Genomic DNA, 12,640 nt, shown 5'->3' on the forward strand with positions numbered 1-12,640 from the left:
CTAATCTGACCTGCAGCTTCACTTTCACCTAGCTTGGCTGTCAGAGCCCAGGCTGAGTTCATCGGGCTTGGAGTCAGAAAAACATCTTTTAACTTGCAAACTGAGTAGACTCGATCTGGACTCATTGAGACACAGTGAATATGAAATCCCACCTTGACATTTACACCGAGGCCAAGATCAAAGGTATGTAGGCACCTAACTCCCACTGAAATCAACAGGAATGTGACGCCTAAATACCTTTGAAGATCTGGGCCAAAGCCACATTTTTTTTGGAGGGGGTGGGAAGGAGCCCACGCCATTACATTCCTGGCTATCCGGGCTTGGGACAGAAGTTACTCACCAGCTGATGGTTATGGGCTCCTGGCTTTCCAGACAGGATTGTTCACAGCAAAGGAGCACAATTATGTCAAAGACTCCAATTTGCACTGCAGTCTGATCTCAGCCCGGCTACGTTACAGAGCCTCAGGATAGACGGTTCTGCTCTGGAAACGGCATCAGAAATGGTGCCAGAACTTTGATGGAGTTGGTTTCTCTTATCCAAACACTGCAGGAATTATTTGGGCTTATGTTGGGTCAAGTGTCTTCAATGGAGCTATGCCAGAACAAAGACCGATGGGGACTGGATAACAAATAAAAGTGACCAGGCTGGATTGCTTTTTATTATAAGTGCACTTCATATGAAAATGCAGATCTTCAGCGTGAACTAGTCCCCTTCCCCACTCCCTAACCTCCCTCCCGTTTTAGAACACTGCTCCTGCAGAGACTTACAGACCTTGTTCTGGAACAAGATTTGGCTGGAGAGGTTTGATACTAACGAGGCAGGCACCCATCCAGTATAGTGACTTGACTGTAGTGCCTAGATGCCACAATGATGGCCACTTTAGAAAGGCCACAGCGGTAAAATGGGGCCTTGTAGCAGACTGCCTGATACCAATGGTGCATTGTAAATTTGGGGGCTTGAGTTTTGATTTAGCTGAATAAGCCGGTTCCTGGGCGCCATCATGTGACACCCCCTTGCCTCCTACTGGCTCTCCACATTCCTCTGACTGCTTGGATGTGCACTGTACAGGAGGGGAACCTAAGCTGTATCATTTCATTATTTTTATGCACGTTCGAGAGAGGAATCCGGGCTGAGGATGAGGGCAGTTTTATTGTTGCCTAAGTGAATGTCAGTACCAGAGAAAGGTGCTGGACTGAGAGTTTATCCCGGAAGCACATAGACACAGGGACAGCGCAGGTTTCTTCTCTCCGCTCTGCTGCCGATGTGCCTGTTGTGACAGCTAGTTTGGTACCATGAACACCTGTGCGCTGGAAACAGGCTTGAGACCATCAACTCATTTCACAAAAGCCACCAAACAGCCAGCTGGTAATGAGCAATCACGTCTGTATCGCCCCACCTGGGCAGGGTTAGCATTTAACTTCTCAGGTGGTTAATTTGATATTTTGGCGCAGGTGGCCAGCATGAGTCACGGTCTCATAAGCACACAGCACTGTATGTCCTTAAACGATCGGATTTCTCCTCCAGCCAAAGCCAGGTTGTAAATGCAGCCTCGCTCCCTTTCTGTGTGGAAAGCTGAGATGTCCAGTGCGTTACCATAGTGCTACACTGCCCATGAGCTGACCGCTTAGGCCTTGCAGCCCTGCCCTAAAGAGGCAAAAGGAGGCTGGTTTTGCCTTTAAAGATGGGGCTTGTAAACAAATGATAGTTTGTGTTCCTGTCACCTGCTCCTTAAGAGCTTGAACCTTCGGCTCTTGAAATCTACAGCAAAACTCCTTGTAGCTTACAATAGAAAAAGTATCTGGGCCCAAAGTTACCGTGGGTGAAGTAAACTCTTTTGTTGGGCAGTGGTATTAATGCGTGCGCTCTGTCCTATTCAGACCTCTGCTTTAGAGGGTGAAGGCCTGAGCAGACTATCAGGGACAGTCACATGCCAGTTCATGGGAGTCAGAGACCCTCTGAGTCATCTGGAACATCCCTCAGCTGAAGCAGGATGGTTCCCTAGGGCGTTTACAGAAGTGCTTATCTTGTCGAGTTGCAAACAGCTCCAATGATGTGGCTTTCACCCCTTCCCTTCGGAGACTCTTGTGGTCTGACAGTTGCATCATTAGGAAATATTTCCAGGTATCATCCTAAAATGGTCTTGGTTTGAATTGGGGCCTCTCTTCCCCACCTCACCCCATCCCCCAAGCCACTCTGTGTAATCTTTCCCCCACCTTGGCATTCACAGCCTTAAATACTTCTGGACAATTGTCACATTCACCCCACAGTTGTCGTTAATTTACTCTCTCCTCAACTCCATCCTTCCAGCCCCAGATCGATGGAAATGATCAGCTCTGTGATGTGGTCTGTTCTTTCTAATGACTGGTTAATTCATCATCGCACAGGCCTCTGCAGAACACCAAGCAGGTACCAATCCATGGCTGAGAGCAGCATATGCCAACAGTTCCGACTACGATACCAGAGTCTCTCTCCTCCCTGGGAACTGGAGCCCAAACAGGCAGTGTTGTATTAGCAGAGGTAGTTAGCCTGTCTGTGACTGAATTCCACTGAGGCTAAGGAGTGATAGGACGATACCGCCTGCTACCCTCTGCTCAGACACACAAGCATCTCAGTTTGCAAGTGAAATGTTTTTTAAAACAACAACAACATTGGATTTTGGAGCTTTTAAAACACCTCCCTGTTCTCCTCTCCCTCCCCTTCTCTACCCATGACCCTGCCTCGCTGAGAATGGATTCAGGCAGCAGGAGGCCCACCATGAACACATGACACTGTGAGGCTCGCATATGTGTGTTGGCCATGTCCCTACGCACATCACAGCAACCCCCTACCTGGCAGAGGATAGCTAGACTCCACCTCCTTCAGTCTCCGTGCTGCTACATAACCTGGAAGAGCAACAGGAGCTCGCTAGGCCGTATCTGGGGTTCAGCACTCTGCCTGCACAGTGACCCTGACCTCTGCTTCCATAATGAGAGCCCAAGTTGGCCTTGGAGAACTCAGCTCACCCCGCCCCCATGAGGCAGTTAGTTGTGCTGCCTCTCATCCACCAGCTCAACCTTAGAAATGACATTTCTAAGTTCTTCCCAGCCCAGTAGCAACCATTTCAGCGTCAGTGTTAGACTTGAGCCCACAGGGAGGGGCAGCTCGACCCCTATAAAAACTCCACAAGAGACCACGCTTTGCAATATTTCTCTCCTGTCTCCTGGACTACGTCCGGCCGTGCTCCATTCTGAACCGTGCAAGATGGAATCCAGCCCACTGTCCCTTTTCCAATAATTTGTTTTGACTTTTTTTAAATGACTGATTTAAAATGAAATAGTCCCTCATTCCGCAAACATCCCTTCCTGCTTTGGTGCGACTGAGGCTTGAATCAGACGCGCACTCAGACAGTGAGGAAAACCATAGGCTCCAGCCTCTCTCTCTCTCTCAAATGTTAATCTAATAGATGAAGAGGGGAAGAGTTATCAACCAGGCCAACAGACCCACCGGTCACCATCTGCAAGCACAGACACTTCAAATGCAGCCAAATTAGCCCTTCATCAAGGCCCATCACTACATGAGACGTCTCAAACACAATGAGCACGCTCAGCTTCAAAGCAGAATGCCCTATGCAGGAGACTCAATCTAGGCTCTCACTGGAATGTGGCTGGGAGCTTTTGATTTTAAAGGCATGTAATGGAGGCTGCTGGCATTCCAAAGTCACTCACTGTAGCCCAACAAGAGGCTCGGATAAGAAGGTCGGAGCCACTGTACATACCCCAAGCCTCCTGGGGTCACGTGACTGCAATAGCAAAGGAGTTGGTTGTAAATAACGCCATATCAGACTGGCCTGACACAACCTGCCTTTAGCTTTTTAAAATAAAGGCTGGGTCTTGCCATTGTTATTCCGTTTAGCGCAGCCTCTAGGTCAGGGGTCGGCAACCTTTCAGCAGTGGGGTGCCGAGTCTTCATTTATTCACTCTGATTTAAGGTTTCGCGTGCCGGTAATACATATTAATGTTTTTAGAAGGTCTCTTTCTCTAAGTCTATATATATATAACTAAACTATTGTTGTATGTAAAGTAAATAAGGTTTTTAAAATGCAGAGCCCCCCGGACCGGTGGCCAGGACCCGGGCAGTGTCAGTGCCACTGAAAATCAGCTCGCGTGCCAGCTTTGGCACGCATGCCATAGGTTGCCTACCCCTGCTCTAGAGGCCTCAGTCAAGAGCAGGGGTTCATTGCGCTAGGCACGGTTCAGCTGCACCGTATGAGACAATTCCTGCCCCATTCTAGAGAGATGGGACAGCCAGAGTGGGAGGTGAAAGAGAAGCAAAGAGGGGAGAGGTGATTTGCTCGAGGTCACGCAGCAGGTCTGTGGCAGAGCCAGGAATAGAAACTAGGTCTCCCAGGGCCCTATCCCCTAGATCAGGGGTTCTCAAACTGGGGGTCGGGACCCCTCAGGGGGTTGCGAAGTTATTACATGGGGGGGTCGCGAGCTGTCAGCCTCCACCCCAAACCCTGCTTTGCATCCAGCATTTATAATGGTGTTAAATATATTAAAAAACTGTTTTTAATTGATAAGGGGGGGTCACACTCAGAGGCTTGCTATGTGAAAGGGGTCACCAGTACAAAAGTCTGAGAACTACTGCACTAGACCATGTTGTCTCTCCCTTTTGTCTGTTTACAGCCCTTACTTGTTGCAGTACAAAGCAGACATGACACAAGCTCTTCAGGGCAAGTGCAGTCTCTTCATTTGTCCCTGTGACACACCTACCACACTTCAGCATGCTCAAAAATCAGTCAATGCCTACAGTTAATCCTGGGCTTGCTGCAACCTCTCCTCTTATTGAGCACAGGTCCCAGCCATTCACACAACCAGACTAGGCATGCAAGAGCCTTCTCCTCTGCAGCTCCTTACACCTGGAACAGCTGCCCTGCTTCTCTCTAGCGCATTGATTCTCCTTCTCATTTCAAATCTCAGCTGGCCAGAATACGCTTTTCTCCCTTGTCTGGACCATTGCATCTCTCTCTCCCTATGCCATTACATATTATTCAACTCTGTAATTGTATCAACGCCATAAAGCATCTTACGATGCAATTTGTAAGAAAGACACTTTGCAAAATGAAGTAGTATGGAAGATTTAGGATCTACTGATTTGTAGATCCAAACATCAACCTCTTAGAACTAGATTGATGGGGAACATATTTCTGATGCTGAAACTAATTCATTGCTGCTTAACTTCTGGATGCAGTAGCATTTACAATCTTTCATCTAAAGTATTTGAACATTGCACTTCAATGCACTTTCAGAGGGTTAATATTGTTTAGGTTTCTATTTGTGTTGAAGCTCATGTGTGTGTGTGTGTGTGTGTGTGTGTGTGTTTGCATGCATAATTAATCCCTAGGGCATACCAACTCTTATTAACATTGTGATAAGACCTCCGTAAAGGCTGTGAGGATAGTTTTATGGTGAGTATTTCTCAGCTCACCCCAATACATTATTTATTATTTGTATTGTGGTAGCATCTAGGAATCCTAGTCACAGACCACGACCCCACTGTGCTAGGCGCTGTACAAACTGCCCCACACATGGTCTATCTTTCAAATCATACACTGAAAAACATTATAACTCAAGAACAAAACCAAATGACTGCTTATCAAAGCCAAGAAGTCATCTATGAGTGTTTCAAATTGTGGGCAACTTGTTTCACAACAGAGTAGTGATTCCTTTTGTAACATCTATGTGAAATTGACGCTGTGCTGCTCTCATTAACTCACACTAGGACCCAGAAGGATTACAAAGGAAGGAAAATAACCTCATACACTCCCAAGCTCTACTTTACGGAATGAATCAGACCAACAAACATAGATGGTAACCTGCTGCTTGCAATCAGTTCTTTTATTACACCTACCCATGCGTTCTCGCTTTCTTGCTGGCAGCTTTAGGCTGCAACTGTAGAATGGATGAGTGAAGCAGGTTTCAACCGCCAAGGGAGAAAACCGCAGTGACATCAAAAACCTGCACAAATCACTTACTTAAAACAAAAACGAAAAAGCCTTTTCTGGCACAGGGCTGCCCCAGCAGAACATCCCCAGAAATGGCTCAAGCACCAGCTGGCTCTGCAGAGAAACTCACCTGCTATGATTCTCGAGGTGGGAGGCAGGAGGAGCATGTCCTGCAAATGGTTTCTTTGCGGGCGCGTTACACAGAGTCTCACCCCACTCCACTGCCAGAGCTTTGTGTTCAGCTCCTTTAAATAGGGTTACCATATTTTGAGCCTCCAAAAGGAGGACACTCCACGGGGCCCCGCCCCCAGCCCCACCCCCGCCCCAACTCCGCCCCTTCCCCAAAGTCCCCGCCCCAACTCCGCCCCCTCCCCTGCTTCCCGCGAACATTTGATTCGCGGGAAGCCTGAAGCAGGTAAGGGGGGTGTGGGGGGAGGAGGCGCGGCCCAGTCTGGCCCCCCCGGCGTCTCCAGCCTGGGTCGGCTTGGGCTCTGGGGTGCCGGCCCCGGGCCAGCCCCCGGCCGAGTACCCCCGGCCTGCCCAGCACTGCCGGTCCCCGGCCCGGCCCCCGGGCCCCCGGCCGAGCACCCCCGGCCCGCCCAGCACTGCCGGTCCCCGGCCCGGCCCCCGGGCCCCCGGCCGAGCACCCCCGGCCCGCCCAGCACTGCCGGTCCCCGGCCCCCGGGCCCCCGGCCGAGCACCCCCGGCCCGCCCAGCACCGCCGGCCCCGCATGTCCCGATTTTCCCGGACATGTCCGGCTTTTTGGGATTTCCCCCCGGACGGGGATTTGGAGCCCAAAAAGCCGGACATGTCCGGGAAAATCTGGACGTTTGGTAACCCTACTTTCAAACAAGCCCAGATCTGAGTGAGCCGGGGCCCAGTTCCTGTGGCGGAGCGGCACAAACACTCATGGTTCTGTTATGAAGCAGAGTGACAAGCAGCAATTTTGTTCAATCCCAAAACTCAGCTGATTGTAGAACCATAGAATCATAGGCCTGGAAGGGACCTCGAGAGATCACCTAGTCCAGTCCCCTGCTCTCACGGCAGGATGATATTGCCTCATCTGTTTTCAAACCACCTTGACACAAAACCCAGCCCAGGCCTACAGAGCTTTGGGCACATTTGTAACAATCCCCCCTTCTCTCCCCCCTCCCCCCAACAGGAGACTCTGCATGATTTCAGGATGAAAACATCACATAGCTCTAGTCTCAGGTGCTTCCCAGCTATAAAGGGCAAGTTCATTTCTTGGACATACGCTCCCTGCCACAACAGGTAGTTTGGAAGCACGGAGGTTAAAACTGATGTATGTTCTTTTGTCGATGCACCAAATCAGAGTAAAATTTATTTGTCTCCTAACCAGGCCCCTCTTATGCAACTGGTTATCTTCCTAGCTATAAGTTATAAATTTAATAGCTTAACCATCTGGGTGAGAATCTGGAGAATTGTCCGTTTAAATTAGTCCACGTTCATTTGATTTTAATTAATTGGCCCTGTGTGGTTTTACTTAATTTGTTGTTTCTGCCTTGATTGCAACAGAGAGGCTAATTTTTTGTAAACAAAATGCTTCCTCACATGGCGAGCTATTACCATTTCTCGGATGTGGTGTGTGTTTTGTTTCTAATTAAGAACATTTTGTGTTAAAAAAAATTCTACGAAGGTCTAAGAGCACAAGTAGTGAACTAAGGGCAAAACTGCAACTTTTAAAAGTTCAGAGTAGCACAGAAACACAAAAAGCATCTGAATCTAGAAAACATCTATTATGTTAACCTTCCCCAAACGTATTCATTACAAAATGCATGTATGTGATTTTAGATATTAATATTACACACACACACACACACACACACACACACACACTTACTTTTTAAAAGGAAACATGCTCAAACTAAGACCCCAGATCTCAACATTGCCGTGTTCAGAATCTGAATCCAGATCCAAATGTCACAGTTTGTCCCTCTATAAAAAGCTCCAAAATGGAACTCTTGAGGTTTAGGTGAGGGGGATGAAATCGAGAACTGAATTTTGAAGCTCCCAAATGCAGATTGTTTAGATCTGGTTTAGGATCAGGGCAATGGCTAGCACGTATGTGCTACCCCATGAATTGTCTTTTGGGATTGTTATATTAAACTTATGAATGGTTTATGTGTGATTGTGTTTTACTCAATGGGGGAAGATTACCACAGTTTTCCAGAGACTAGGAAACAAAGGTTTCAGAGTAGCAGCCGTGTTAGTCTGTATCCGCAAAAATAACAGGAGTACTTGTGGCACCTTAGAGACTAACAAATTTATTAGAGCATAAGCTTTCGTGGGCTACAACCCGCATCCGAAGAAGTGGGTTGTAGCCCACGAAAGCTTATGCTCTAATAAATTTGTTAGTCTCTAAGGTGCCACAAGTACTCCTGTTATTTTTAGGAAACAAAGAAAGGGCTTTTGGTATAATGGGATGGGCTTGAACTGACTTGTAGTCTTCCTTTTGACTCAACAAACTGACAGGATCTTAGGGGACCTCCACCCTTGTTGAAGAACGACTGACCCCTACCCGTGTTGGAATTCGGAAACGCTTACCAGAGATCACACCCAAGTGTGGAGGAACTTTTGTTGTTTTTAATATATTTTCTCTATAAAGCTTTTGCCCGAAGAATAAATTCCTAGAGCAGAACTTTTACAAAAACATCCAGTCTTGATTTAAACGTGGTCAGTGATGGAGACTCCCCTATGACCCAGGATAAATTGTTCCAATGGTTAATTACGCTCACCATTAAAATGTGCACCTTATTTCCAGTCTGAATTTGTCTGGCTTCAACTTCCAGCCATTTGATTGTGTTATACCTTCCTCTGCTAGACTGAAGAGACCATTGTTAAATATTTGTTCCCATGTAGACAGATACAGACTGTAAGCAAGTCATCCCTTAACCTTCTCTTTGTTAAGCTAAACAGATTGAGCTTTTTGAGTCTATCGCTATAAGGCAGGTTTTCTAATCCTTTAATCATTCTTGTGGCTCTTCTCTGAACCCTCTCAAATTTATCAAACGTCCTTCTTGAATTGTGGGCATCAGAATTGTGGACACAGAATTCCAGCAGGGGTCTCCCCAGTGCCAAATACAGATGTAAAATAACCTCTCGGCTCCTATTCAAGATTCCTCTCTTTATCCATCCCAGGATCGCATTAGCTCTTTTAGCCATAGCTTTGCACTGAGGAGTTCATGTTCAGCTGATTATCCACTGCAACCCCTACATCTTTTTCAGAGTCACTGCTCCCCAAGACAGAGGTCCCCATCATAGAAGTGTGGCCTACATGCTTTGTTCCTAGATGTCCACATTGCCATGTAGTCATACTAAACTGTATACTGTTTGTTTGTGCACAGCTCACCAAGTGATCCCTGAATCAGTGACCTGTCCTCTTCATTCTTTACCACTCTCCCAGTTTTTGTGGCATCTGCAAACTTGATCAGTGATGATTTTAGGTTTTCTTCCAGGGCGTTGATAAAAAACATTAAACAGCCTAGGGCCAAGAAGCAATTCCTGCAGGACCCCATGTTATCGTGTTCCCACCACTCACTTGGCAAAGGAGAGCTATGCAGAAATTACACATTCACAAGGCGTTTCCGCTTCTGCCTTCCTCAGATGCTCAGCTGTGTCTCACTGGCTATCAGAATGATTGAACAATCAATGTGTGGCTATAGCAGCTCCCATTTACTCGTCATCTAAGGAGTGCAACGCAGTTTACGAACATTAATTCTCAGAGTTTCAACACTCCTGGGAGGTTGGTATTATCTCCATTCTATAGCCAGGGATGTCAAGACACAGAGAGGTTGAAGGACCAGCAGTTGTTATTAAAACACTGCAGGTTTGTATATTCAATTTCTCAGCGCTTAGCACTCCTAGTGAATCCTTCTGTCACACAATCAGCGGCTAGACAGACTCAAAACTAACTCACTCCTTAAAAGGGCTGCGTAGCAAGCAAGAGCAGAGAAAACACGAGTTGTGTTTTGAGTTCACTTATAAAACCTTCCTGCTCAAACCAGCCCTGTCATCTTGCTGTCATCACTTGTCTAGTTTCGAAAGCCACTGTAAATTGCAACAACATAGAGCAACCTAAAGTCCCAATCTCTATATGCATCCGAAGAAGTGGGTTGTAGCCCACGAAAGCTTATGCTCTAATAAATTTGTTAGTCTCTAAGGTGCCACAAGTACTCCTGTTCTTTTTTCTAAAGTCCCAAGTTACTTATGCAGTTAAACCACATTCTTCACGAGTCCCACGCTTAGTGAACCTTGCCGGAACAGCTGGCTATTGGAGATGCATTAGACGAGAAAGAGCCCTTGCCAGATCCACTTTAAAGCCATTCGCAATGATTAAAAATACTACATTGGAAATAAAGAAGCTAAAAACAGAGCAGTACTCACAGCCAGTCTTGTCAGCAAGTTCTTGAATCTCTTCTGGCATAGAGTGGGAGGAACCCATCCCTTTAAACGTATAGAGTAATAAGATGAAACAGCTTAAGCAAAATCCAGTTAATCCAAGCTAGGGTCAGAGGCAGAGATGAATATTAAAGAGCGGTGGTGGTGGGAGGAAGTTGTTTGACCAAAACCAATAAAATAATAAATTGTCAAAGAGAGCAGAGCAGGAAGCAGCCCTGCGAAGGGAGTGTTTTAAGGTGCTGGCTAACAGCAGTGCCAGCCGGACGAATGTACAGTGCATCAGTTTAAATCTTGAGGAAGTGTGAGGCACTAATTATAATACAGTGCTACATACATATAGAGAGAGATCCAGGCTTCCTCAGGGTCCAAGAGCCCTCCAAGTTTGAGAGCTACCTGGTTTAGGACAGCAGGGTGATCATCTGTTGTTAACACACTATATCACTTGGAAATAGAAAGCCACAATACAGCCTATTATTTCTGCATTTATAGCTGCAGTAGAAGAAACTATATTAACAAGAAAAGTTTATTACTCTGCCTTCACCCTCGTGGCCAGGCACTATTGCAGGGAGGATGTGGAATACGCACATTTATTAATACTACTTTGCACTTATATGGCACATCACATCCAATGACCTCAAAGCAGTTAAATTAAGCAAGTCTTACAACACTCCAATGGGACAGGTGTACTGTTCCTATTGCCCCTTTACATGGGGTAAACTGAGGCACAGAGTCCCTAGTGGTCAGATTTACCTCTCCGTTGTGGTTCTAACCATAAGGCAACCTTTCTTCAGGCAAAGACGCTTTCCTGGTCTGAAGTTAGGCATCCCTAAGGATTAAAAAGCTGCATTACACCAACCTGGTTCCAGACGTCTCCGTTTGCAAGAGAAGAAGAAAAAGGTTTTGCTCTCTTAGTACTTATCACCGTTTCTCTTTATTTCCCCTCCTTAATAAACAAGTCACGGTGGGTGTAGATGTCCCCAAGATTTGGCTAGGAACGGTACCATTCTTGGCCTCCGGGGCAATAGCCACACACGAGGGAATTCTTAATCTACCGTTGTCAAGTTTCAGTGGTAACAGCTGTGATAATCTGTCTTTGCACAACATATTAATTCTGTCAGAGATCATGAGCACTCGGTGTCAAACGTCAAACTCCATTTTTTAACATGAGCTTTCTCTGTGGTCTTTTTACCTCCATGTTGGACTGGAATTCCCAGGGGGCAGTGAGACAGAGCTCACGATGGAAGGCTGTTAAACCTTGATGGCCATCTATTCACATGGATGCACCTTGGCACAAAGAGTTGGTTACTTCCCAGGAAAACCAGGCTGGTAAATAAGGAAGGATCATGTCGTGGGGGACTTCGATCAGGAGGCTGATCGGGGGGTCACCTAAGGTTATTTTAAAAAAAAATTCCCGTTGGGCCATTGGCCATTTTGGAGAGTGAGAAAAGAAACCAGAAGCCTGAATACAGAAGAGAGAGAAGACACCGTGCGCGGAAGGCACTGACCTGAAGAATGTCCAGAGTGGTGAGGAAACTGAGGCAGGGAAGGGTGTGTAGGTGTTTTATTGTTTTGTCTGGACCTGTATCTCTCTTGTGCTGTCTAAAGTAAAAAGTAATGATTTAGAATTCCTCCTGCAAAGCCTGTGTACTATGTGTTTCAACTATTCCGTGTCCCCGGAAAGGTAAACTGTAATCCAGAGCGCCCACAAGGTTGGAGCTCAGGGGAAGGGGATAGTTAAGCAACTTGCATGTCGTGGGGGTTAGCACTGGTCCTGGGGGCTGCGGCAGCTGGACTGTGGGGGTTGTAGTTGTCAGAAAGAGGATGCTAGACAGACGAGCCATACCCCAAGAGAGTGTGTGTTGAGACCAGAGGCAGGGCTTGGGCGCCGCTCAGCCTCAGGAAGTTTAGAAGTATATAGGTCCAGCTTGTGAGACCCAAACACAATAGCTTGGTGAGCGTCCGGCCAGAATGTGACAATACCCCAGAGAGATAAACGAGAGGCAGTTTACCCTGCTCAGCGCTATTGGTTCAGGCTTCCTTGAGGCCTGATTCTCCTTGATGCTAAGACTCCTTTGCATCAATGTAAAGGGACCGTCACAGCACTAGGCATGCTCAGTGTCAATGAGAATCAGATCCTTTGTCTTTTGCTGGGCGATTATGTGTAAGGAGATGAGACATGGCCAGATTCTGCCTGTCATTCTATTGTACGCCTCATCCTGGGTGAGCTCAAGGCCCA

The 12,640-nt window shown here is 46.9% G+C and overlaps 1 protein-coding gene across 1 annotated transcript in view; it reads right to left on the minus strand.

Annotated features, from left to right (window-relative positions):
* Positions 1-10,667, minus strand: part of TESC (tescalcin) — a 30,153-nt gene extending 19,486 nt beyond the window's left edge. Inside the window, exon 1 of the mRNA XM_065417872.1 lies at positions 10,390-10,667. Within this exon, the coding sequence (XP_065273944.1) occupies positions 10,390-10,447 (58 nt within the window). The 5' untranslated portion in view covers positions 10,448-10,667. The remainder of the gene's footprint in view (positions 1-10,389) is intronic.
* Positions 10,668-12,640: the final 1,973 nt, after the last annotated feature.

Source organism: Emys orbicularis, chromosome 16 (genome assembly GCF_028017835.1).
Source record: "Emys orbicularis isolate rEmyOrb1 chromosome 16, rEmyOrb1.hap1, whole genome shotgun sequence".
NCBI lineage: Eukaryota > Metazoa > Chordata > Testudines > Emydidae > Emys > Emys orbicularis.